The following is a 27724-nucleotide window of genomic DNA, read 5'->3' as shown; positions in this document are numbered from 1 at the left end:
CCATTCTGACTGGTGTGAGATGGAATCTCAGGGTTGTTTTTGATCTTCTATCACCTGAATTTTTGACCTTAGCCATTCTGACTTGTTTTTCCTTTTCTTTTTTGATTTTCATTTCCCTGATGTCTAAGGATGCTGAACATTTCTTTAAGTGCTTCTCAGCCATTTGAGATTTCTCTGTTGAGAATTCTTTGTTTAGCTCTGTACCCCGTATTTAATTGGGTTATCTGGTTTGTTGGAGTCTGACTTTTTGAGTTCTTTATATATTTTTGATAAATTTAATTACCCAAAAATACAAAGTTTCCCATGAGATCTGCAATGTAAGCAAATTTGCCAGCAAGGACAAATGGGTGAAAGTGCCACTGATGCCAACGACATACAGCAAATGCTTGTGAGTTTGTTTATTTGTTTATTGGTCCATTTGTTTGTTTTCTCACTTATTTATTTTGCTGTGCAAAGGATCAAACCCAGAAGTTCACGTATGTTAGACAGATGCTCTATAACCAGGCCACATTCTTCTTAACTTAAAAAAAATGTTCCCAGAAGTAGAGGAGAAAAGATATAGGTAAGATATTTTAAAGGGCAGATTGTTTACACCTCTAAAAGGCATTGACATGCTCTTTAAACATTACGATGTAATCCAATTGAAGTTTAGGGCTACACTGAGATTTCTTTTCTTGTCACCTTCCAGTTTGAACACCACACATTTTGGAGGAAGAACTATGGCATTCTCCTCCACGGCTCTGGGGACTGCAATCTTAGGAGTGCTGCCTAGTGTTTGCTGTGTTTCCAGAACAAAGCCCTATAAACTGGGTGACGTAAACAACAGATTCCTTTTCTCATAACACCAGGCGTAGAACTCTAAGCTCAATGTGTTCACATGACTCGTGGGGCCATTTCCCAAGGCTTCTAAGTATCTGTCTTCTTCTCCCCATATCTTTATAGTCTTGGTTTATTGTCTATTCTCTCTGTGTCCGGGTCTGAATTTTCTTTTCCTCTGTAGACACCAGTCAGATTTGGTGATAATTTACCTCAGTTACCTTGTTTGAATTTAATGACCTCTTTCAGATCAATACCATCCCCAAGTTTCTGTAATTATTTGTGTTTTTACTGGGTGAAACTACTTCAACATGTTGAATTTTGGGTGACAACTCAATAATAGCAACCCTTATGAAGGGAAACTTAGAAATGATGAGCAAAATCATCATGGTGTTACTTTTAACCAGCAACTCCACTTCTGGAGATCTGGTGAAAAGTCAGACCTACAACCACAAATGGCGATAATTATTTCATCCTTGATGAGGCAGAAAAGAATGATTTTGGAGCAATGGCGTACACTGTGGTTTGTCTACACAATACCAAACGCCTCCGTGAGAAGAAAGGAGGAAGGTCTCTATACACCGCTGTCAGAGATCTACTTGCACTATGAGGGTAAGAAAGGCAAGGAGTGAACAGCATAATAAGAGCCTGCTGTCTACATAGGGAAGATACATTTGGATTGGCTTGCACAGTATTTGTATAAGCACTGGATGGAAAACAAGGACAAGAAAAAGAAAAGGATCAATTTGATTATTGATAAGGGTATGTGGCATAGAACAGAGCAGGCAGGGGTGGAAATGAAGCTCTCTGTATTTTCTTGGATATATGATTTTTCTTTTCTAAGTTATGGATGTTTAAAAAAATTGAAAGCATATAATATATATATATATATATATATATATATATATATATATATATATATGGATGAAGGATATATATAAGAACAGAGGATATGAGTTTCTGTTTGTAAATCAGGTGAATTCAAACTAATTAATAGATGTATTTTTAAAGTGTAAAGCATAGCTCATGTGGCTTGTGGCTCAGCCATGGGATCTCTAGTATGAGACTAACTCTCATCTTTTGGCTTCTGGGCTACTCTCAGCTTCTCCAAGTTTAATCAAGGGTTTCCAAATTGCTCGCTTTTGAAGAAAAAGAGAGCCGTGACTTTTTGCTCCCTGTTTTCCTTTTCTTTGCAGAAAGGCCGTGTGTTCAAAGTCCAGTTGGATTTCCCGTGGACCAAAGAGGAGGCTGCCCGGATGCTATCGATCCTCAGCACTCAGCAGTGCAAACGCCCTTGGGTGTGCTTCACTGCAAACAAATCCAAGTGGGCCCCGCTGGAAGCAGGGATGCCTGGCTGGGGGTGGGGGGACACGCGTGCTCAGCATCCAGCTGAGAGTGAGATGCCTGGAGAAAGCCCCCTTCCTGTCACAGCTCCCACAGCCTTCTGAATCTGCTCGCTCGCAGCCCAACGGCCTCGCTGAGGATGCTCCATTTAAAAGTGCAGTTTTTGGATGATTCCCAGAAGATTTTTGTGGTTGATGTAAGTGGAAATCACGTCGCTATTATTCCTTTATTATTCATTCAATAATGGTCATTTGTGGACAGCCCATTAGCAGCACTGTTATATCTTCTTTAGAACTGAGTGAAAGAGGACTGTGGTTTTTAGATTTGGAAAAGGAGTCTGTATTTAATGTCACGATGTGGCTCATGTTTTCCCATTAACCTTTCTTCTAGAACATGCTCTCTTTTCTCCAGGGACATTGAAAACAGATTTGAAAAAATACGCTAAATATTTGTGAAAAGGCAACAACAACTTAGTTCTACTACCCAATAAGGCATTATTGTTCAGTGAAATTATTTATCTGTGAGTCTCACTCCCGGAGGTTCCGAGGGAAACGAGGGGAAAGCTGGCTCCCTTTCCTCAGAAACATCTACGGGTTACAGGGAGCAGAGTTACAGTTCTAATGAGAACTTCAGGAAGCAATGCTGCGAAGAAAGGAAAAAGGATAAGAGATGATTTAGTTTGATTTAGCACTTATACTTCAGAGTTCTTAATCTAATTCCTAGCTACAGGATGATGGCGTACAATTATACCTCATCTCTTCAAGAAAGAACAAATGTATTAAGCACATCACCTAGTGCTCAAAGCTCCAACATCTTAAGAGATGTGCAATTTGATTTATGCATGAGCATTTTGAAACGTTCTGCTTTTCGTTTTATTGGAAGTCAAACTGCTCTTTCCTGTGACATTTACATTAGCTTCTAACAAGGAACAAACAGTTCATTTTCCATGAAATTCATACAAAAATGTTGTGGGTTCTTTTTTTCCTCTATACATAAACTGAAAACTCCTCTAAGCTCAGCCGTGATGTAGGGTGTGAGGGTAGCCCATTTTTCCAATGAGGATTTTATTTTGATTTGAATCGTGTTTTGTTGGTGATGACTTTCTGGCTTCAGCTGCTATTTTGCTGTCTCTTCCTTTCAGTTTTATGTGCAAAGGGCATTTCTAGTTCTTCGGACCTGAATGATTTGTTTTTGTAGCAAATGGATTCCATTAGAGTTATGGGGCATTTCCTATTCTTTCTTGGAAGTGTATGTGAGGGGTGGAAAATGTCTTTTGAGTAATTTGTCCATTTGCAAGCTGGTGGTGGACTGGTCCAGTGCTCCAGAACCCAAATTACTGAGCTGGGTATTCAAAAGATACTGCTTTAGGCTAAATTTTTAATAGATACTTCAGGCAACTCAAAGAGAAATCTTTGACGAAACGTGACAGAAAAGTTTTATAAATGTGCAGTTCTAATTCAGAGCCAATTATATGGGGAGTGGGGAGCACGGTACTATAGTGCCACAGAATTCACCTCCCCAGGAGCCAATTCCAGCAGCTTGAAGCCAGCCTCACTTGGCTTCAAGTCAGATTGTCTCTTTCCAGCTGCAACACATTGTGTTCCTTGGAAAGATAATGAGAGAGATTTGATACCCAGCAATTCGAGTGTCAAAGCATCTGATGCCTTTTACTTGGTGGAAGGTTGCACCATGAGTAGCAATCATGGTGCCTTTCTGAGTGGGAATAGCATGGGCTACAGTGCTAGAAGCATCTTTGTTGTGAGGGCACAGAACTTGACTTAGCATCTGGCCATTTGACATGACAGTGTCTTCTTACCAATGGTAGGCAAAGAAATAATGGTGGTGGTGGTGGTGGTGGTGGTGGTGGTGGTGGTGGTGGTGGGAGTATGGTGGGGGTGCAGGATCACAGGATAGCTTGTACACTATCACTGTGTGCACACTATCACTGTGTAGTGTATAAGTACAGAGTGGGGGTTTTGAATCCAGAAATCTCCCCCATACTCTTCCTTCTACAACTGGATCCGGGGAACTCATCAGACAGTAGTTACCAAGGCCTGAAATATTGCTCACAAAGATGATTTTTGTATTGTCCCCAAAGGATGTATAATTTAGCATACAGTGAACATTTGTGGCCTTTGTAAACCATTAGCATGTCCTTATTTTCCTTACCCATGGAAGAACTACTCAGCAAGGTAGTCACTAGAAGTCAGGGATACCATACTGGAACTTTGTTTACTGATTTCAATGCAGATGCATAAATGCAACAGAATGATGCAATCCTGTGACCCCCCCTCCATCTCCAAAGTGCTGGGACTACAGGTCAGCATCAGCTACAGATGGAGTTTGAGGTCAGCCTCAGCTATGAGAGACTCGGGCTCAAAACAACAAACAAAATAATAAGCTGGAAGAAAGTTCTTTTATATTATCACTAGTATTTTAAACAGCTTAGAGTAATGCATGGGCTTATAAAGAAGAGAGCTCATTGTAGCTAAGGAAAGCCGTGTGATAAGGTTTCTGGTACTGAAGTCTGAAGAGGGAAGGGAGATTGTCCTTTAAAGATAAGGTTCAAGGAAGTAATTTATTACACAAGCTAAAATAGTGGACAGGCAGTCATCCATGCTGATTTTATAGCAAGTACGGCAAGAGAAATATAATAAGGACATATTATCAGATAGGATACTGTCATGTAGGAAATGTTATTCAACATTCAGAACCCTTTATCCAAACTCCAGTGACATTATATTTAGGATATTCTCAATATTCAAGATCTAGCTCAGACCTATAGATTGAGACATCTGATTTGTCAAAACTCCACAAGGAACTTAAGTCAAAAACTGATTATAAGTTCACATGCCAAGGTCACCATTTACAATAGGATTAGGTACACTGGAGTCTCCTCAGTAATCACGAGAAGGCCAAATGATGTCAGACCATCAGATCTAAGGAACAGATGTGTAGTTCATTAGAACAGGTTAACAGGTTGGTAAGGCATCTGCAGCCCCCAAAGCCCTATCATTGACATTTATTAATTCATTAATACAGCTATTTGGTTAAAACTTATTATTGAGGATTTCATAAGTCCATGTCCTGTTTTGTAAGCAACCAATGCTAGCACAGGGGTTTATTCAATAAATTTAAGCCATATCTTGAATTTAATGAGAATTTGAGATTATTGAGAATTATTGAAATTATTGAGATATTGAGAATATCATAAAGTTCTTTTCAGCAAGGAATAGTCTAGCCTAAGCAGTGGTAGCTAGACAGTAACTTGACCTGGGTGACTCTGTTTCCTCTTTTTATATTGTTGATGTGATTAGTGTGCATTTGCCCTATTCTGCCTTTAACTTGTAATCCCTTCAGTTAGATTATTAGGAAGAACATCTGGCTCCAGAGACATCCTGTTTGTTTGAAGTTTCTTTGCTCTAAGGTAATGTGTGTTGATTTTATAGATGAAGCATCTGAAAACGTTAGTCATCCTTTTCCACTGTGATTTTTTTTTTTTTTTAGAAGAGTGTTAAGGAAGTGTAGGCAAGGCAGAGAATTTCAGCACTGTCAAAACGTGCCTTCTGAAGCATGATCCTAGGAAGAACCTCATCTTGCTTTTCAAGTCCCTGGACACATTTCATAAAACTGATCATTGGTACACTTTGGCTACTATTAATATCCTTAGGAGATCAAGGGTGACCTTTTGGATAACGATGAGAGTGAGTGGACAGAGTAGCTATAGAGTAATATCATATGGCTCAAAAAGTGATTACAAGTTTTAGTAGAAATTCAATTTTACTTCTTCAACAAAAGGACCAGAGAATGAAGAAATCATGTGACCAAAGCTAAATTTTTCTGGACTGTTAGAGGTTTTTATATTGACTACAAATCCCCAATACACTTCCCATATATACACCAGTAGGAGTGAAACAGTGCCTCTCTGTACCTCAACTTCCTTGTAACTAGAGATGTTGCAAAATAGTTATTCCAAGACCACAGTCAATTCAGTTTGGTCTGACATATACCCACCCAACCCCTCTGCTGCTTTCATTAAAGCTATTGTTTCTGGATTTTCAAAACTCATTTCACTTGATAGTTTCTAGAAACTAAAGTCAAGACAGGAGGTTGAACAATGTCTGCCTTTAACGTTTATCTGATTGCTAGGTGATCTGACTGGCCATCCAGTGATTACCCAGGGAAGCACACAGTGAATCATCTGCTACCCTCAGGAGCCCACAATAAAGGTCACTAGGTCTCACTTCCTAACAAAGAAAAAGGGTAGGCAGTGTCAAGACTAAGCATTATCTAAGACAAATGGAAGAGCAAAGAACTGCCCAGTGACTTTTTTTTTTGAGTCAGTAGTGGAATCTGCTTTATAGATGCTTGTCCAGGGATTTCTTTTTCTGTTTGTAGTAATGAGAGAACTTTTGTAATTTTGTCAATAGAGAATTGGATAACCTCTTGTCCCACGTTACAATGCTATGTTTTCCCAACTGCAGTGATGGGGATTGCTCTGGTATAATCAAAATGGACCTGGATTTCAGGCTACAAACCTCATAGTCTTAGGCCAGTCATATATCCTCTTTGTTCCTTGAATCGTTGAGAGGGAGGAGCAATGGAAAACTGATAATGTTTATCTGAAGCTGATAAATCAGCATAAATTGGAATCTGCACTTATGAGTTGTGGGGCCTTGAAGAGCTTATCTGATCTGTGTCTCAGCTGAATCACAACTGTCAAAACCCAGACTTAACAACAACAACAAAAAAAAACCAACAGGATATTTCCCCAAAGAGTTAGCTATTTAGGTTGTTGAGTAGGAGGGAACCAAGAGGGCAAAAAGTGAGAGCTAGAATGAGATGCTATCAGCAAAAGAAAACATAAAGATCAATATGTCAAAAAGAACAGAACATGGGCCTTTCACAGAAGGAAAAGATCAGCTTGATAGGTCTAGTTAAAAGAAGGCAGGGTTGTCTTAAAGAACTGCAGGGACAAAAATGGAGCAGAGACTGAAGGAAAGGTGGTCCAGTGGCTGCTCCAACTTGGGATTCATTTCATGGGGAGGGGGCACCAAGGCCTGACACTACTACTGGTGCTATGATGTGCTTACAGACAGGAACCTGTCGTGGCTGTCCTCTGAGAGGCCCTACTAGCAGCTGACTGAGACAGAGGCAGATACTTGTACCTAACCAACTACAGGAAGGAAGTCAGGGACCCCTAAGGTTGAATTAGGGGAAGGATTGAAGAAGCTAAAAGGGAGAGAGACCCCATAGGAAGACCAGCAGTCTCAACTAACCTGAACCCCTGGGAGCTCCCAGAGACTGAGCCACCAAGCAGGAAGCATACACATCCAATCTCACAATAAGTCAGGCTGGACTATTGATTATTTCGAACTGAAATCATTTGAGGACTTGTAACTTTGAGAAGAGCCATATGACCTGTGTTTTTCGATATGCAGTAAGTCATAATGGTTCTTTCAGGAGGGATGGCCCTCACATACCAAAGCTGGGAAGGGCCTTAGTCACAAGAGACTGGTCATTAAGGCTGCAGTGACCTTGAATAAACAAACTCTTTGATGTAACCCTAATCTTCTAATGGTATCTACATTCATTCACCAGGTATCTCTGTATCGATAGCCCAAGAATTTACCACCCTAGTCCAGATACCGAACTGTCACATTACTTCCCAGATTCTTTGTTCTTTGTCTAAATAGTAAGGATATTGTGTGCTTTGATCATCTCTTCAGAATTCACTGTTGTGAAGAGTGCCACGTACATGCAAGATTAGCAAAACTATTGTGTAGTTAATCAGCTAGTGTATTCGTTAGGTTTCAAAATCCATCCAAAGAACCCACATAAGAACTGAGAGAGGAAGAGGGTTCCCAACACCCTTTTTCCTCTCTCCTGTAAAGTATGAGTTTAGTCAGGGGTGAATACAGAGAGGAAAGATGCTGGATGCAGGAGAGGCTAAAGGGGCAGAATTTTTACAACTGTTTTATGACTCCTGTTTGGATATGGAAGGAAAGTGAGAAGGGATGAAGTAAGAAGGAATGTGAAAAGTCTTCCTGTTTCTGGCTGAGGCGACTGAGCACTGAGAACAGAACGACAAGAGTACACTGAGGAGGGACGAAGATCATTTTTGCTTTTGGATTTAAAGATGGAATTATGGGAAAAAAATGTGTGTGGAGCTGCTTAGACCTTAATTCTAGTCTCGGCTCTTACAGTTTTGGGGTGGGTATTCAGGAAGGGCTCAAGTCCTCTTTGAGCCCGTAGTTTTATCAGTCGGATGGTAATAATAGTCCTATCACCTAGCTTGGGACTACATTGGGAAAATAAAAGGGAGAGCAGATGTGAGGCTCCTGGCACTGGGTAGAAACTTTGTTTACCTCCCACTCCTTGCTCATAGAACCATCATTTTATGGCTTTACAAAGCAATGGAGAATAAATACAGACTTTGGTCTACAAATTGGAATTTCCTTTCGGACTCCTTGAGCTTGTCAATCACCTTGGTTGAGCAAAGCTGTGTTCCCTAGCTCTTAGCATTCTCTGGGGCTTTGGAGCCGGTGGTTAATTTATCCTGCTATTCCAATGAGGGTTTGCCTCACTTAGTGAGCAGCCTCAGGGGATATGCTCCCCTCCGAGAGGCATCCATCCTGCGAGGGTCAAGAGTAACTGTCTAGTATTACCTAAATTAACACAGTTTCCTTTGAGGGAGTAGATGCAAATAGCCAAAACCTTTGTGCTTGCCCACATTGTATGTTAATTCATGATCACAACTTATAGTAATGCTAATCCACTCAATAATAGCAACAATAATCATCATAGATAATGCTTACCAACACTATATCCTGTATATGTTTCATCTTATATAATTCTCACAGAAATCATACAAGTGTCACTATCAAGAGTAGTTCTATAACTTCTCTGTGACTCAAGTTTTGTCTCATCTATAAAAGGAAATATTATTAGTACGCACTCCACAGAACTGTTCCAAATTAACATAAGTAAGTAAGCCAAACCAGAAAGTACACACTGAGGCCCAATGAATGGAACTCTGCATATAATTTATTATTACACTTTTACTTACTACGTCTATGTGGTATGGTGTGTATCATGATACATGTTGAGTGGTTAGATGATAACTTGTGTGCATGTGTGTGTGTGTGTGTGTGTGTGTGTGTGTGTGTGTGTGTGTGGCGGGGTTGTCAGTCTTCTCTTTACACCACTGAGCCATTACACTGGCTCACCCAAGTTTAAATGTTGAACAGACATCCTGAGACTTATGTTTAAGTGACAGTAGCCCAAGCTGTTGAGGTCAGAAATAGTAGGTTCCTGTCCATTTGTACAGGCATGGAGACGGATGCAGAGTGGGAGTGCAGTGTCTTAGCTTGATAGATGAACTGGGATTCAAGTCACAGCCTGTGTAACTTCAGAGTCTTGGACGATCTGTGTATTTGGGCAGGAGGCATTTTCTGCAGTTTCACTGTGTTTAGAGAAGTTTCCTGAGCTTGCAGGAACTTATAATCTGCCCTGTAGATCCATGCAGACTGCTTCTGCATATTGGGTCCTCAAAACGGAGGTTTTGCTGATAGATTTAAAAAAAAAAAAACACAGGCCGGATCAGCTCACTGCCTCCCCCAGCTGTGCTAAGGCCAAAGGAAGGACCTTGGAAATAAAGTCACTAAATAAAAAAAAAAAAAAAAAAAGGTCAGCTGGGAAGTATAAAGTCCCAGCCTAGCCAATGTTAGCAGCATCTTTGCCAGGGATTTATTTGTGGTTACTGGGGGCCAATGCTGCCTGGTGAATGCTTTTGTTTGAACTAAGTTTTCTCTATCCCTCACAGCCCAAGGTTTGTTGATTCTTGAAAAATAAATTGACCTGAAAAAGAAAGAAAAGGCTTGTGTTCTGTCTGTCAAGGAGCCAAGAGACCCAATGATGCGGTTTGGGTGTTGCTCATCTCCATCCCCATCCCCATCCCCCTCCAACCTGGAGGCTCCTCATCTGCTGTCACCTGGCTGCCTGGCTGCTTTCTTGGCAGCTTTCAGAGGAGAGGCCTGGCCTGCAGCTGGCCCTTCCCCAGCCTCCTCACTCTCCACAGCTGAAAGGAGGAAGGACCAGTCCTAGAAGTTCTGAAGGGAGTGTTGTGGGGAGAAGACTGGGGAACTGACTTTGGAGTCAGGTGTGTGATGTTTACTCAAGCCTGCCCTTGTGGGAACCTCAGGGAAGAGTTTTAGTTGGTTGAGGCCTTGCCTCTTTCACCACAGCTCAGGGCCCCTGCCTGCTGCTCCTGTGCCATTCTGGTGCTGAGGAGTTCTAGTTGAAGCTCCCCAACCTTTGTCCGGCACTCCTTTGCTAGAGAGCAAGATTCTAGCGAATTCTATACACATTTTCCTCTTCTCCAGGGACAGAGCTCCTATATTTGTGCCATTGTGTGACCTGTCAGGAACACAAATAGGTCACAGTTGCAAGAACTTAGTTTTAACTTGTGCTTTAAGACAATGAAGTTGACAACTACAGTACATAGAGAGGATTTTTTTTTCAAAGTGATTTCTGGGAGTCTAACGTCTTGGGGTCAAAGGGGCATAGCCCTGGGGGCAGAAGCAACTTTGGGGGGTGGTGACAGGTATGGCCCAACTATTTCCTATAAGGGCCTGAGGCCGCCCAGCCAAGTGTCAGAGAGCAGTGCCAGCCTTTGTGATACTTGGTGCCATTTAACAGCTCTGTGCTGACTGAGAGCTGGAAACCACTTGGTTAGAGCATGGCACCTCTGAGAGACCCAGCCTTCAGAGTGCATCTGTACAGGAGGTAGGTAGTACAGGGTTGGTCCAAGGGGCACTAGGGCAACGCGCACTCCTCATAAGATCTGCTGAAATCTAAAGCACTAAGGATGAGGTGAAGTGACAGCAGGGGAGCACTCATCCAGGCTGTGGAACTGGCTGGTGCATAGCTTGTCTGCTTCTTAATAGCTCAGCTCTGTAAAGCTCCCCCACCCCACAGGCCACCAGAATCTTTATTCCCTCTTTCCCTCTCTCCCCAGCCTCCTCCCCCACTTCTGGGTCCAAGGTGTGGGGCCAGAAGAGAGAGGTCTGTCTAGAGTGAGCTGACCCCAGGCCCTGGAAGCATTTAAGCTTGGCGCCTCACCGCTAATCTTGGGGCTTAGCTGTCTTAAACAAGCAGTCCTTTGTCCTCGGAGATTCCTTTCATGATGATGAAATTCACCTTTCAGCAGACCTAGGGAAAAGACAAAGGTTCCCCAGAACTTCACACTCTGGGATATTTGAAGTGACAGAGAAGGTCTCTGAAACAAAGTTACTGCCAACAGCAGTACCACTTCCTGACCTACCTCTGTACCAGGCGGTCCTGCTTGTTTGGGGGACAGGTATGATTGTGTTCATTCATTCACTTAACTAGAACTCCGGAGTCCTTAGTACTTCCAGATACCACACGGGCCTCGAAGGAGTCCATAGGCTGGAGGAAGAACTAAAAATGTACGTAGTGTAGAATCTGCACCAGACATCTACTACAATAGGCTGTTCCCCCTGGCACCATGGAGATGGTCACGTGGAGCTCTCTAAAGGAAGCTGTGTCTGCCCTGAGCCCTAAGTGACCAGTGCTAATTATTTAGGAATGTGCTGGGGAGTTGGGGACAGAGGGATGGAGTAGAAGTTGGTCTAGAGACACTGGAGGAAGCCAGGGGAGGCCTGCAGAGGGTAGATCAAACTGATTTACTGCTTGGTTCTCAGTCATGAGGCAAGAGGATGCGGAGAGTGGATACAGGAAGGAGAAGCAAGGGCTGAGGGAGGAGTTTCATATGCAGAAATTAATGTTCATCAAGGTTTCATGTGAGCCCAAGGTTGTACAATGACAAGTCAGGAATGACAGGTAATGTGCTGACTGCAGACCCCCTCCCCTGCCCCCAGTATTGGGTCAGAAAATCCTGGCCTTGCTTCACGAATTGCATAAACGTTGACTATCATGTCTCCTCTTTACAACTTGAATTTGGAGTTCACCATTTAAAACTATATTTTTAAAATGTGTCGATTTTATTTAGGTGTATGTCTAAAACACCTAACAACAACGGCTCTACATGAGCTTGAGACAACTAACTCTCTAGAAAAGAAATGTGTCCCATGGAAATGGTTAAGGCTGTGTATATTGATGTGTGAACTTCTTTCTATGCAAAGATATTTCTGTTAATTTTGTTTGCAATTGCTAAGAGAAGACAGCTTACATGGTCAATAAGGTGGTTTCCAATGGCATTCGTGGTACAGTACTAAGCTTTGAAACAGTTTGTCACTGAATATTTAAGTGACATATACTTTGAGAATAATTTTAAAAAGCTTTACTCTAAGGTCTTTAGATTGGCTGACTCTGATGAGATTAAGAGCACATAATTTCTTCTTCTACTACTCACTTCTTTTGGAGGCAGGGTCACATCTAGCCCAGGATCTCTTTACGGGGAATGAATTTGCTGCATAGTAGAGGCAGGTCTTGGATTCTGGGTGCTCTTGCCTCCACATCCCAAGCACTGAGACTCTAGAGGTGCCTTAGCATAGCTGCCTCATTCTAGACCAATTTGTCTAGTCATTTGTTTTTGAGATAATATCTTACTGATGCCAGTGATGATCTGGAACCCTCAGACTCAGGGGTGTCTCCCAAAATAGTTGAGACTAAAAGTGTGTACCACCACAAGCCATCATGCCTGATACACTGATTTTAATAAGAGCATATTGCTTTGGAATAAAGCCAGAACCAAAACAAGGGAAACTTCATTTTTAAAAAGCTGTACCAATGATAATATGTGAGGTAATGCATATGTCATTAATTAGCCCAAATTAACCATTCCACAGTATATACATATTTTTAAATGTCATGCTGTGCATGATAAATATGTATAATTTTTACCTGTTCATTTACAAATAATAAATTTAAAACAATTGCAGTTTTTAAGTAGTGTTTCTCTATAAGCCTCAAAATGGGAGTGCCTCTTAAATTGGTAAAGTTGCTTGTGCCAGTCATGTGCCCTGCAGACATTCCAGGTACCTACCCCTAAATATAAGCCCATTGCCTGCTATGACACCCAAACCCTTTCCCAGCCTACATTGTAATGAGAATAGCTAGTATATGTTAAAAGAATGTTTTTATTCCAGATGTTAAGCTAGGAATTCTGCACACATTCCCTCATTGAAATTCACAATAAAGTAGGCGATAGCAACACTTCTACTTAGTAGATGAGCACGGGTGGGGGGAGGGTGGGGAAAAAAGCAGAAGCAACACGTTCAAGGTTGCTGATTCGTCATGCCTCTCATTCCAGCTGCTTGCAGGGCTAAGGAAGAAATAGGGCAAGTTCAAGGGCTGCCTGGGAACACAGGGCCAGTTCAAGGGCAACCTAGGCAAATTAGCAAAACTCAAATTCATACGTACTGGGAACATAGCTCAGTGACAGGGTACTTGCCAGACTTGTGTAAGACCCTAGTACTAAAAATGTCTCTAACTAGCAAAATAGTAGAAAGAAGCTTTGGATGAGGTGGTGTAGGTGAAGATCTTATAGGTATGTCCATTTTACCAATGCTGTTTATTTGTTTTTGGAGACAGGGTTTCTCTGTGTAGCCCTGGCTGTCCTGAAACTCACTCTGTAGACCAGGCTGAGCTCAAACTTGGAGATTGACCTGCCTATACCTCCTGAGTTTTGGGACTAAAGGTGTGTGCCACCATGCCCAACTACACTTGACCAATTCTTTAAGGCTTGTCCTTTTAGAGTCACTGTGTTGGAGTTGGCTGTCGTGGGCACAAGGAATGGTGACAGGGGAAATGAGTTTAAGGAAGCAGGCTCTGGGATCTCTTAGGGAGCTGTCATAGGACAAACAATAAAAACAGTGCAGAGAGAGATCAGAAAGATGTGGCCTCTGAGCATTACATGAGGACACAAAAAAAGGTGGTTGTGTGTGTGTGTGTGTGTGTGTGTGTGTGTGTGTGTGCATGTTCTCAGTGTGTAGGGTTAAGTACAGACACAGTGATGTCTGTTAATCACTCTGTGAAGGCAAAGTATGTATATTGAATTATTAGTGCTTAATCTGGGACATAGTAGATGTTCAATAAATACAAATCTATGAGTGAATTCATGCTCTCAGCTGCTAGGCAGCGAGTTGAGTTCCTGTTCAAACAGATTAGTTAGCTAATCATATGCCAGCTTGTTGATTTTAGAAGGCAAAACCTTCAGACAGGAAGGATGAGGCACACATAGCTCACATAGTAGAGTAATATTTTTTTCTATGCAGATGCTCTATTGTGTGGTTTCAGTAAGCCTTCAGTGACTCTTGGAAATGGAAATACCAGAAACGATAAGCGCCCTGCCTCAGGCACTTGCAGAGAACAACAAAGGAGAGAGGCCACCCTACCCTGACAATCTACAAGAGCCCCTGAAGTCTTTGTGTGCATCCTCCCCAGAACACATTCCTGCTTGGGAAACAAAGCCGAGCAGCGAGCAGCGAATGTCAAATTCAACATCCAGAAAGGAGGAGCATCGCTGGCTTTCATTTATAAATAGCAATGAGTCAGTTTAACCAGATCCTTCTACTCAAATAATTCCTCCTAAGCAATCAGAAGGAAAGCTGTCAGAAAGCATGCCTTGGGAATGGCTAACTAATGTTAAGACCCAAAGGTTAGCATCTATTGGAATCAAGTTCCCCGCTGAACATTGTTTGTGACTTCTAAATTCTTCCTGGCTTCCCCACACTTTCACATTTTGCAAGTTAAATCATGCCTTCTCTTTCCTGTGCATTAGATTTGGGGGTGGGTGGGTGGGTAGTATTTAAAGGAAATATATGAATTAAAAATGCTCTGGATATGACTGTGCTTGTACCTGGATATGACTAGAGAATTCTAGACAGCAGCTTTGAGTTATGATACACACCCTCACAGGAGAGCTGCCGTATCTAAATATTCTTGAGGTGGGAAGTGGCTAAGGTCAGGCGTAATGGGACCAAACCCAGACTAAAGAAGAATGTGTAACCCCTAGGCTTTGGTTGTAGGGTCTGGATTACTTCAAGCCTCCCGAATATTTGAGTCATGACTTGGGTGGTTACGTGTCAGTGTAGGTTACAAGGTCCAGGGAGTTGTAGACTCAAGTGAAATCCTACTGCCCTGCCTCAAGTTTATCTGATCCTTATAAAAATAATAATAAAAGCACTTACTGTGTGCACAACATTTCTGGCACCCAGTCAAGAGGCAAGTAGAGTGAGCTAACTGGATTCTAAGGAGCTGCTATATTAGGTCCAAGTCAGTGCCAAATAGCCAGATGCAGAGGAAGATTCTAGACGTGCTGGGGTCAAGAACTCAAGCACATGTATCATAGGGCAAAAGAAGAGAACTGACAGGCCCTAAGGGATTTTTGTGGGTGTGTGGTTGGAAAGAGTCCAAGTGAGGTAGGGGCAGGCTCTCCCAACTCCAGGATAGAGCTGGTCCCCTTAGTGTGGTCCTCAGTTGTCAAGAAGCAAACACACCTGGCTAATGAGAGGGTGTGGAAAGAATGAAGGAATGAAACCCACTGTCACAGAAAGAGAGTAATCATTCATCTGATCTGTTGCTACATCATTCAGAATCCCCTGAAGGGGATTTTCTTAATAAAAAGAATTTCATATTCAGTTTCCAGAAATTATAGAACCTAAGCTAATTATAATTTTTTTTTCAAACTTTGAGTAAGTGCAAAAAACAAAACATTCAAATATGATCCCTTCATCCAGATTCTACTGCTTTTGTGAGTTCAAAGCCAGCCTGGATTCTTCATCCAAAGTCCACAAATTCATTCATTCATTCATTCATTCATTCATTCATTCATTCATTCTCTTTGTCTCTCTCTCTCTCACAGACATACACAGGAAGAGAGAGATGGGGGAGGGAAAGGAAGGGAACAGAGTGGCTTCCACCCAGCTCAAAGTTGATTCCAGGATGGAAGAGGTCAGAACCACAGGAAATTGAAAAGGGGTGTCATGGAAGGCATCAGAGTTATAAGCAGGAGAAGAAAGGAGAACCAATAATCCAGTCCAGCGGTGAGAAAGGGTGAATATGTCCGAGACTGAATATGAAGGTGTGACTCAGAAGAATAACAGACAGGTGTTGGGATGTCCGGCATGCTCAGCAGCAAAGCACATCCATGAGACTCTGGCTCCTATCCTCGGCACCACATTAAAAAGGAGCTGCTCGGCTATGTTCATTCGCTTATCTTTCATGTGCTCAGTTGGTAGTTTTCCCTTTATATTTAAGGACGGCTTGGCGACCCAACATGAGTGCATTACTGGAGACCAGAAGTGCTGGGTCACATTTCTAGATGGGCCTACTGCCTGACCGCCCTGAGGCAAGTCTCTTACTTGGGCGGGATCTCAGCTTTTGCCTTGGTAGAGTGAGGGTTTGGAGTATGGGGTTCAAATGGCTTCTGTTGTGCCCTGCTGTAGCCCCGTACTTGATGGAGAATTGATTTCAAGTTTAGAAGAAAACTCCCAGCAACTGTTTAAAATCTGGTTGTGCCTCATGCACAGTGCATGGATTTAGTGCTAAGAGCTTCATGGAAACAAACAATTATAATTGTTTTAATTACCCAGAGTAGCTAGTAATTTCGAGAAGACTCGGAGCTCTGTCTTGAGAATGCTTATTACCCTGTCACTTTGCAAGAGACTTTCTAGTACAAGCATGATAATTTCAATGTCCCAGGAGTGGGGGGCATGGATGCTATTAGAGTGGTAATCTTGTGGGTTATTTTTTCCCCCTTTTTTTTCTCCTCTTAGTATAAAGGGGTGACTGAGAGGTGAGAGCCAGCTTGACTCTGTACGACTAATGTAGCAACTTGAGTCAGAGGCAACCTGCCCGGGTCACTGCCTCAGTAAAGCCCCAGGCAAGAGAGCATTTTCATTCCCTTGTAGCTTTCAAAAGATGTCTGCCAGAAAGTATCACCTGTCAGATACTACAGGACAACGACGACGCAGTTCCAGAGTTCTCCGTGCAATTTGCTTTCCATCCGCATTAGTATGGCCAAGGGCAAAAGGGGTGATAAGCAGCTGCTCAATTGAATCTCCAGGACACTCCCAGGACAGTGAAAGTCCCATGGCCGGAACTCTCCCAGAGCAGTTAATCCCCAGCCATTTGAAAGTTCCCATCTTTCACACATACGGGGACCTGGAACAGCGTTTGAGTTTTTCCGAAGCCAAATGAAAAGTGGTTGTAATTTGGTGTGAATTTCACACGTGCACAAGCAACTCTAAGGGCTGGTCTCTCTGCTTCCTCCCAGGAGGACAGCTTAAGTATCCAGTTAAACTGCTTCCCTCCAGGGTTTATGGCTGAGTCCGACGGGTTCTGGGGAAAGGCCTCTGTTCACTTCCGACTGCGGTCTTTGTTGTTTTATGTGCAACTGCACCTTGCCCCCCCCCCAAATGCTAAAAGACAAAATTACCTGCTAAGAGGAGTTCCAATTTAGGAGCTGCCGCTGCCCCCTGCTAATTAGCGTCTCCAAGCTCAGGCAGTTTTCTTCCTATCAGGAGTTAACTGTCCAGAAGGGTGAAGCTTCCCTTTCATGCCCTGAAGAAGCCTCCTTACCTCCATCTCTAGGCAGCTTCTCCGTGTGAAGAAGTCTCCTTCCTATTCCCATTTTCTTCTTAGAAAACGGGTTGCATTTGATGAAAGTTGTAAGATGCATGCAACACTTTGGGCAGTTTTTAATTTTCTTTTAGATCTCTGGATGCCCACTCATCCTCTCCAGACATTTAAAACATTATTTATTCATTCATTAACTCATTTATTTATTTAGTGTGTATGAGAGAAAGAGAGGGGGGAGAAAGGTAGGGGGGAGCATGCATTAGGTGCACAACTACTCAAGGGAGTCTGTTCCTTGTTTCCCTTGTTGGTCCCAGAGATGAGCCCAGGTCACCAGGATTTAGTAGCAACTGCCTTTACCAGCTCGGCCATCTTGTTGGGCTCAGAGTACCTGCAGTTTTGATGAAATTCAAAAGTCAATAGTACTAGAGTTTAATCTTCAAGGAGTCCTTGGATTTTTGGGTCAGTAGAGGCTAAGAAATGAGAAAGATTTCTCATTAGCCGGAGCACAGGGGGGGGGGGGCAGCCAGTGAAGGTGAAGTGCCTACTGCTGCTGCTGCTGCTACTGCTGTTTCTCAACACAGGTATGGGTGGACGTGAAAGGTACAGGGCAACACTGAATGAAGTCTGCACTGCTGACAGCATTGCTTTACAACACTGTTTCTCAACCTGTGGGTCTCCACCCTTTCGGGGGTTGCATATCAGCCATTTAAGTTACGATTCATAACAGTGGCAAAATTACAGCTATGAAGGAGCAATGAAATAACTTTATGGTTGGGGGGGTCACACATCATGAGAAACTATTAAAGGGTCGCAGCATCAGGAAGGTTGAGAACCACTGCTATATGGAGCTCAGGGCTGAAGGGGTTCGAGAAAGGAGCAAACAGAGTCCCCAAAAGGAAGTGTGTCACAGCGGTCTCCTTAAGGGTACAGTGCAGTTATACTGCTTTGGAGTTCGGTAGCAAGTGGTTTGGAGTAGTTCCGGAGGGGTGGATGGGGGTTATCTGAAGAAGAGATAAGGAACAAAGCTCTCAAGTCCACCCCAGGAAGCAGGAAAGAAAAGGCCAGGTGGAGTTAAAGAGCAGAGGGGATAAATGAGAGCTTTCGTTGTTCTGTCACTATGCCAGCAGAGGGCGTAAGATACGACAAAGGTGGCTTTTCTTTCCTGGCTTGTGAATGTAGGGAGTGTCAAAGGAAAAACTTGCATACAAGCATTTATGCATCACATTCAAACACCACACACACACACACACACACACACACACACACACACACACACACACACGAGAACATTCTTTACAAAGCAGTTTAGAAAATGAAAAGAAAACCGCAGTAGACTTCAAATTGTGACCCCAGTTAAGTGGTGATGTTTGCACACCCTTATCCTGGTAGGAGGGGGAGCAGTAATGGACTCTGCTCCTTCTCTACACCAGCTCTTAGCCCATTGTGGTGCTAAATCTCTCATCTGGCTTTTCTCTATTGTCATGTCTACCTCCTTCCTTCACATCTATTGTCTCCACTTATCACAGCCAGGACAGTACCCTAAAGTTTGCCTTCTGCCTTTGTTTCTCAAAGTAGTCTCAGGCAGCAGCTATTTCTTCCACCCTTCCCCTCACCTCCTCATGAGCCTTGAGAACTACAGACTCTGGCAGCCCCTACTGAAGCAAGGTGTGCTTTTGAAGGAGTAGCCCACGGGAGTCCCGTGGAATTCATCGTTTGGGGCACCGTGCTCTACTTTCTGCCTTGCATTTCTAAAACAAGACTTTGCATCAGTAATCTTGCTGAAAGCCTTTCATGTCTTTCCCTCCCTCCCTGGGGCCCACATTTGGGGGTTTGGCTTCATATGCTAGGAAACACTCTCTCTGGAGTGTTTTTGGCTTCTGCCCACCCTTCTACCTAGTGAATCTTACTTTGTTTTCTAATAACCGCAAACAGCTTGGTGAGTTCTGGTTTAGATAAGGACTTCAAGTATTTTCTGCTTCTGAGACTTTTTTTTTTTTTTTTAGCCAGCTCTTGCTCTGTGCCCAATTGGGCATGCTCTCTGCCAGGAGTCCCTTGTGCTATCTATCCCTCCATTTTTGTGCAGGTAGGTGTGCTTTGGATGAGACCTCATATTGACCCAGCTTACATTCCCACCCCAAGGCACTTGGCCCTTCACGCTGCTGTGACTAAGTAGCAGGGTGCCTATGTTGCCTGCAAGTCTGTTTCGCTTCATGGCAATATGTTACCCCCATCAGTCTCACTGCAGAGTAGGCAAGTGCCTTTCAGAGAGCCGGGTCTCAACCCTGTGGACAGAACTGAAAGGAAGATGGAAAGAGTCGCAGTGGGTAAGGTTATATACAGAATGACAAAGGCAAATGGATCAAAAATAACTAGAGTATAGACAGGGTGAAGACAAAGTAAACCAAAAGAACCCAGAGGTAAGACTGGTGAATCACTTCTCTGCTCCCACCATCACAGGCTTCATGGATGGAAATGGAATCTCAGGGATGAAATGACCACAGAGATCATCCATTCAATTGCCAGTGTAGAAATAAGCAGCAGGAATTCATTACCATTAGGGGAAAACAAAGGATCGAGCATGTGGGCCCCAGTGATCCAGATTTTGATAACATAAAGAAATACCACCTCTGTGGAAAAACAGACCTTGTAAAGTGATCCAAATGCTAAGTGCTATGCGACCACACACCGGAGTTTGTCCAGGACAGTCTGGATTATGCCTGTTGTGAAACCGTAGTTATTATTAGTGACCCCTGTCTACCTTAAAAGTATCCAAGCATGTTTGATAAATTATGTGGCCACTGTACAAATAGTACTTACGGCAGGTACCATGTAAAGTACTTATTGCAGAGACCATTCTTCTTGACGTTGGAAGAATACTATATAGCATTCCTAATTTTAAAATATACAAATAAATGGTCTATAACAGTTTCCTATGTTGCACAATCATTGAATCCTATGTAATATTAGGATATCTTAATCATTTTGAAAAGAAATTTTATACAAAGAGTCACTCCTCATTCAGGTCTCCTGGCCCCTAGCTCCTGAAAATAATGTATCTTCTTTCTGTTTTTTTTTTTCTTTTTAGATTTGCTGATTTGAGATATTTCAAATTGATGGACTTATTTATAATAACTGGTCATTTGTGTCTGGCCTTTGATTGTATTGTTTTCCAATGAAAGAAACTGAAGCACAGGAGAGACTAAGTAGCTTAAGCTCAGCCCTCTCCCAGGAGGAGGGTCAAAACTAGGCTCAGGTGTATCTGGGCTGCAAAACTTCCATTCTTTATTGTTATTATTATTATTATTATTATTATTATTATTAATCATTCCATTCATTTACATCTCAAAAGATAGCCCACTTCCTGGTTACCCCTCCAACAACCCCCTGATCACACATCCACCCTCCCCCCTCACTTTTGCCTGTATGAGAGTGCTCCCCCACCCACCCACCCACTCCTGACCCACCGCTCCAGCATCCCCCTACACTGGGGCATCAAACCGCCCGGAAATCAAGGGTCTCTCCTCTCACTGCTGTCAGCAAAGGCCATCCTCTGTTATATATGTATCTGGAGCCATGGGTCCCTCTAGGTACACTTCTTGGTTGGTGAAAACCTACATTCTTACTCACCATGACATACTGCCTGCCCCTATGCCTGTGGGTGCTAGTCACGTGCTTATAACTCCTCTTGGTCCCTCTGTACGTGTATCTTTTTAAAAAATTCTTGCAAGCTCTCATTCTGTGAGAGTTCATTTAGCCTTTGGAAAAAGTAAAGAGTCTGAAGCTTGGTGCAGTGACACACATCTGTAATTCCAGCCAGCCCCTCTGGAGACTGAGTTAGAAGACTCTGAGTTGAAGAGCTGCCTGGGCTACATGGGTAGACAATTTCTCCCAAACAAGCAAAAACAAAGCTAAAATGATAAAGAACAGATATGGTAACTTGATGGGACAGTGAGATGCCTCAGTGGGTGGCCTGACAATCTGTTCTCCATCCCCAGAAACTATGGAAACATGAGAAGACAGAACCAACTCCATAAACATTGTTTATCCATCTCCATACCCACCGTAAACATTATGTGTATACACAAACACACACATACACGCGTGCGCGCACACACACACACACAGGCACACAAGGCACACACACACAGAGATACAATCATTAAAGTGGATTATCAAGTTTCTTCATAGCTATCGATTGACTTGTATCCTTAAAGAATTTAACTCATCCATGATGTGACTACATTAGAAGACAGAGCTTTTAGAAGATACAGTTGAGATCATAAGGGTGAGGCTCTCTCCAATATGGTTAGTAGCCTTTATGAGCATAGAAGAGAAAACTCCACCCACTCCTCTCTTCTTCTCCTCCTATTCCTCTACATGTGAAGACTTGGTGAAAAGGCTCTCTTACCAGCATGCGATTTTTCTCAGCGCCTCCACGTTACAGTGTCAGGTTCTATAACTGTGAGAATGTTCATTTCTACTGTTTAAGTTTCTCAGTCATGATATTTTGTCATACACAACACAACACACAAAAGACAGTCATATTTTGAGGTAAAAGGTGGGGTGAACATAAAGTAGGGTGAAGTAATTGTCACTTACGGTATCAAGAACAATTTCCTCTGGAGAGTGCAAGAAATATTTTGAATGCTAGAGCCAACAGTAGAAATGGCTAATAACTATAAAATACTTCATGTTATATTATGCATTTTAATTTTTATTTACATCTACTGAGATCTCTAGAAAAGATAACAAAAAGCAAAAGTGAAAAATAGCCTAGTATACTCTGTTAATGTCATATTTTATTTCAATGTATCCTTTCTGCAAGCATAATTAAATGGTCTATATGTAATTAAATTATTAAAGTATGCACTCCATGGGCATATGTGACAATCCTTTTCTTAATCTTTTCTAAAGTGCCTGTTAGCCTGGGAACTGACAAAATTTGCCGAAACTGAGATCAGTAATAAATTATATACATATATGCACCAATAACTTAAATGTATTTTAACAAAATTATACATTTATATATTGTTATATATTTTATATTACATGTTATACAATTTATATATTCATAGATATTATATGTATATATTTATTACAATAATTTTCCTTTGGGTCAAAGCCTTTCTGGTAGGTATGGACTTCAGATTATGTTCTTCTTTGTCCTATTCCCTCCAGTCACATAAATCTACCATTTCCAATATTGCTTTATTTAATATGGCAATAAAATGTAGAGGTTTGCGAAACAACATTGAGAACAGAGTTCCCTCACATTTCACTGCTTTCATATTTAAAGCACATTTTACAGCACATGAAGATGCTCCTTATGTAATCTTTATAAGGATTGCTTTAACTTTCATAGAAATGAGTCTTTACTGTTCAGAATTACTATATGCATATAATTTAGTTAATACATTGTTCAAGTATAATAACAAGTCAAATTGCCCAAATTATGGTAAGGAAAATAGTTCCTGATAAGCATGGAACTTGATTGCTTTATGGTAACATACCCACTCAGAGTATCCTACTGTCAGGTTTTCTCATACCATGACATATGTCATTGTATTAAAGAGGGAAAACAAAACGTGGTCTGCATTGTGGAATTAGGTCAAGAGAAATTGTACTGGCCTGCCTATTTAAAAATATTCAACCATCTACAGATTAATCGAAGGAATTGTGTTCCCCCCCCCCAATCCTACTCCCTCTGCAAGTATAATGATTCTGTTAAAATTTGGGTGGTAGCATTCCAGACTCATTTCACTGTATTTTTCCATAGGTTATCCACACCTTCTTTACCTACTTACACACTTGTATGTTATGTTGTGCCAGGCACTAGACTAAGATCTAATTGTGAATTATCTTGCTTAGTCCTCATAATAGTCCTCTGAGATAATTTGTTATCATCTCCATTTCATAGGCTAGTAAAGTGAGGTTCAAAAAGGTTCAATCATTTCCTAAAGCTCATACAATTTTTGTTTTCCTTGTTAGAGGGTTATCTTACTAATGCACACCAATCCACTTAAATGTTTGTGCCAACTAATCTATGTACTCAGTAAACACTGAATGGCCGTCTTTCCAGATACAATGCTTAAAGCTAGATATTCAAACCCATGGAATTTGTCTTCCGGTACCTAGAATGGGTAGATAAATCTATGTGGGCTACATGATTTGCCCCAAATGCATTTTACGAAGCTGGTTATGCTGGGAAGTAGTGGTACATGCCTTTAATCCCAGCACTTGGGAGGCAGAGGCAGGTGGGTTTCCAAGTTCAAGGCCAGCCTGGGTCTACAGAGTGGTGAGTTCCAGGACAGCTAGGGCTACACAGAGAAATCTTGTCTCGAAAAAGCCAAAAGCCAAAAGCTAAAAGCCAAAAATGGGGGGGGGGAAGCAAAAGCTGGTTATGACAGCTGTAGGTACACAGGATATTGAGTAACTTGCAGTTTAAAACTAAGTGTTAAAAATACTGTTGCCTCCATGAAATGATGAGTTTGGAGTCTCCTGGAATCAGTGCCAGTGGTCATGACACAGTAATTTGGACATTAGATAACTAAGTCCTGAGACATTTGCTTAAAATAATCCTAGGTCTAAGGATGGAGCCCAGTGGTAGAGCACTTACCTAACGTGTGTAACACCCTAGGTTTGGTCTCTGGTACATCTTTAGAAGGCAGGCAGTTCTGTACTGTTACCCAAGGGAGATAAGACCAAGACAAGAATCAGGACTGGAGCTTCAACTTCTTGAGTAAGGTAACAGTGATGGCAGAGATTTTAGCTCTAAGGGAGTTTGGTTAGAATGTTATAAATGTGCCAACTGAAACAAGAGTAGGCAGACCCTTGGAAATCCTAAAGGAGAAAATAGGAAAGTCATATATGAGCAGATATTGTGAGAACGAAATCAGACGCAAATTTTGGAGAATTGGGTCTTAATGGTAGAAAAAAAAGTCAAAGCTGCATGTTGAGACAGAACCCAAATCCTACCTATTATGTAACACATTCCACAAGGCTGGCCAATTTCAATGTACACTAGGAAGGGAAATGCCTGTCCTGAGATGGGGGTGGAGTGTTTGAGTCACAGGAGCGCCCAGACTCCAACTGCAAAAATGTCAAAGGCTTCAAAAACCATTTGGCAATATTTTCAGGGATAGAAGCATCAGTGGATTATAGTAATAAACAGGGTAGGGCATCATAAGGAAGGGAGCGAAAAGAAAGGCTTATTTGACAACCCCCAGTAAATGGCCTTTTATATTTTTAATGACTACAGACGCATTTAAGTGTGTGGACACATGTATACAAAGATGTGTTCAAAAGTGTGATAGTGTTAGTAGGTTGATAGGGAGTAAGTACCCTAATGGAAAATCAGAATAAACACAGAGGGGGCAGGGAGGGAGGGAGGGGGGAGCAATGGAGGGAGGGAGGAAAAAAGGAGGAGGGAGATAAGAGACAGAGAGAGAAAGAGAGACTATATCAAGCTTTAAAAATTATTTGCAAAGAAACTGGAGTCTATGACAGAATTTAGTCCTCATGACAGAAGTGTTTCGTTAGTGTTGGAAAAAGTACTGCTGTCATCCCTCTTCCTTTAGAAATTCTTTTCTTTTCTCTTCATAATAAAAATCCCGTGGCAGCTCCTTGTCTGCAGGACTTTAAAAATAGGAGCGATTTCATCTGTCTGGAATGGTCTGTGTCAGCACTTGCCACATAGGCACAAAACACCCCCACTGCCATCCCCCCTAGACAGCACTCTCCCCTCCAATCAGATCCCACCCACCCACCCATGCCCTTTGCACCCCCACATCCAGCTCCAGACCTGCCTCTCTTTTCTTGGACCTAGCTTTAACACAATCTCCCACATCAAATCAAAACGACTTCCCTCGGCCCAGCAGATTTTTTTTTTCAGGTGCGAGAGGTTGCAGTCTGTTTTGCCCTTTGTGGCCTATTTGGGCTTAAAAATAGGACCCTGGTTAACCCAAATGAATCTTAAATTGGAGCTCTGTACAATGTAACCAAGTGGAGGGAAGAGCAGGGGGAGAAGGGCATATTTTTGGTCAGTGAGGGAAGTGGTGGGGAGGTGGGCTGCCTTCCTGGAAACTATTAAATCGCAGATGTAGGCTCTGCTCAATGTGTCACTGCCTCAGGGTGACCTCTGCCCTCTCATGGTTGCTGTTAATTCTATGGCTCACTGACTTCCAGCTCCACTTCCGTGCCCCCACACCTGGCTTCTCTCTCAGCACTCTGGGCACCCTGTGACTTGACTTTAACTAGAGGTTTGCAGCAGCATGTCTTTGTACCTATCAGCCAGGGCCCAATTTTCCCATCAGCAGTTTCCCTGCCACAGTGACACTTGGGTTAAGGGATGGTGGCCATTAAAGCCACACTGAGCTCAAAGAGATTTGCACAGAGCCTTCTTCAAAGTGCTTGTTCCCAGGGAAGTCTGAGAAAGGCACCACTTTGTGCTCACAGCATATGTGGGCTTTATGAAGAAAAATATGTGCGGCTTACGTGAACAGAATATGCTATATTCGGGCAAAGGTACAAAATGAAGTTTACTCAAAGAACTCCTATGATGAATTTGGTCAACTTCCTGTTCTAACAACAAACACTCAAGAGCTTCTACTGTTCATCAAGCTCTGGTTAGGCTTGGGAAGTAACAAGGACGTTACTATGAAAGAAGTTGTCATAAGGAGGAAGACAAACAGGGTTAGATGTGTCCTGGATGAGGTGAGCCAGGATGATGGGGAACTCAGGCTCTGCCCTTGGTTTAATCTGCTACAGATGGATGGCATCAGGAAAGCTCTCCTAGGGAAATGTCATCTGAACCTAAGTGGTAGCAAGCCAAGCCAGAGGAAAGTGGGAAGGGGGCAGGCTATGGAGAAGGAATGCCACGAGCAGAGGCAGGGGCATGAAGTTACTTGACATGTGGGGGGGGGACTACAAGTGGGCTGAGATTAGGAGAGAGCAATGTTAAGAAACAGGTCAAGAAATGCAGCTGGAGAAGCAAGCACCAGCCTCCCTTGCTAAGCAATGGACAACCCCTGAAGGATTTGAAACAGGGTTGTGACAGAGTCAGATTTACATCTTGATGAAACTGTCTTGTCAGTTTGCAATCTGCCTGGGATAAATGAATGAAGGACTTTTGTGAGGAAGATAAATGTGCAGATCTAGTCATAGTTACATGCAAGACTATCCCTTCCAAGAGGGCTTGTCGTTCATTGGAGGAGTTTTTAGGGATGTGGCTAAAATTGTCTGTAGGTGGATTTGTGTCCCTGTCTGCGTCTGTCAAGCTCTCAGCATCTTTAGGGGTGTGCAGGTTTTCTAAGTGGTGGGGACTTGAAGAAAGACATTGCTTCTGTGCTTTATCGTGCTTTACTTGTTAGGAACTCAAACCGGGCCATAATCTCTGTTTTGTTTAGCAAAAATCATCTGGAGAGGCACTCTTCAACCTGAGCTGCGGCCATCTCAATCTTGCTGAAAAGGAATATTTTGGATTAGAATTCTGCAGCCATTCTGGAAATAATGTAAGTGGGTTTGACTACAGTGTTCTGTGTGTCTGGAAATGCTTCCAGATGCAGTTTTCACTGTTGTATGTAGGGCTCAATCCCAGATTAAAAATGCAAAACTTGTTTAACCCTTACAAAATTCTTGTGTTTAAAACTGTCTTCCCTTCTCTTGCCTTGTGTGTTGAGTTACCTTGGTTTGCCAAACAAATTCTTCTGCTTCACCTCATGATCCCTATTTTGTTACTCTTTGACCAACTATCAAAGTTTTATCTACTTCGACCCCTTGGACCTCAATCTCCAGAGTTAAGACTCTTGATCTGGTCATTACGGAGATTTCTTTCCCTGTTTCTCGGGCCCTAACTTTCACAAGGTTCTTCTGCTGCCTTCACATATCTGGAAGCTGGCACCCTTCCAGAAAGGCTCATTATTAAGTGGGCATCGGCAGGAGCAGGGGTAAGGGTAGTGGGAATTTGGGACATAAATGTGAAACCAAATGCCTTTAGGAG

The 27724-nt window shown here is 42.5% G+C and overlaps 1 protein-coding gene across 3 annotated transcripts in view; it reads left to right on the top strand.

The window, feature by feature from the left end:
- Positions 1-1505: 1505 nt before the first annotated feature.
- Frmd7 (FERM domain containing 7) overlaps positions 1506-27724 on the top strand; it is a 47036-nt gene continuing 20817 nt past the window's right edge. For 2 of the 3 annotated variants that reach the window (XM_021188587.2, XM_021188586.2), the window contains exons 1-3: positions 1506-1578; positions 2013-2356; positions 27132-27236. In XM_021188587.2, the coding sequence (XP_021044246.1) occupies positions 2300-2356; positions 27132-27236 (162 nt within the window). In that variant the 5' untranslated portion in view covers positions 1506-1578; positions 2013-2299. Of the gene's footprint in view, positions 1579-2012; positions 2357-27131; positions 27237-27724 lie in introns of those variants that run through there. The other variant, XM_029533967.1, reaches the window with a different exon arrangement.

The sequence above is a fragment of the Mus pahari genome, chromosome X (genome assembly GCF_900095145.1).
Source record: "Mus pahari chromosome X, PAHARI_EIJ_v1.1, whole genome shotgun sequence".
Taxonomy (NCBI): domain Eukaryota; kingdom Metazoa; phylum Chordata; class Mammalia; order Rodentia; family Muridae; genus Mus; species Mus pahari.
The sequence above is the reverse complement of the archived record's forward strand: the minus strand, read 5'-3'. Positions and strand labels throughout refer to the sequence as shown.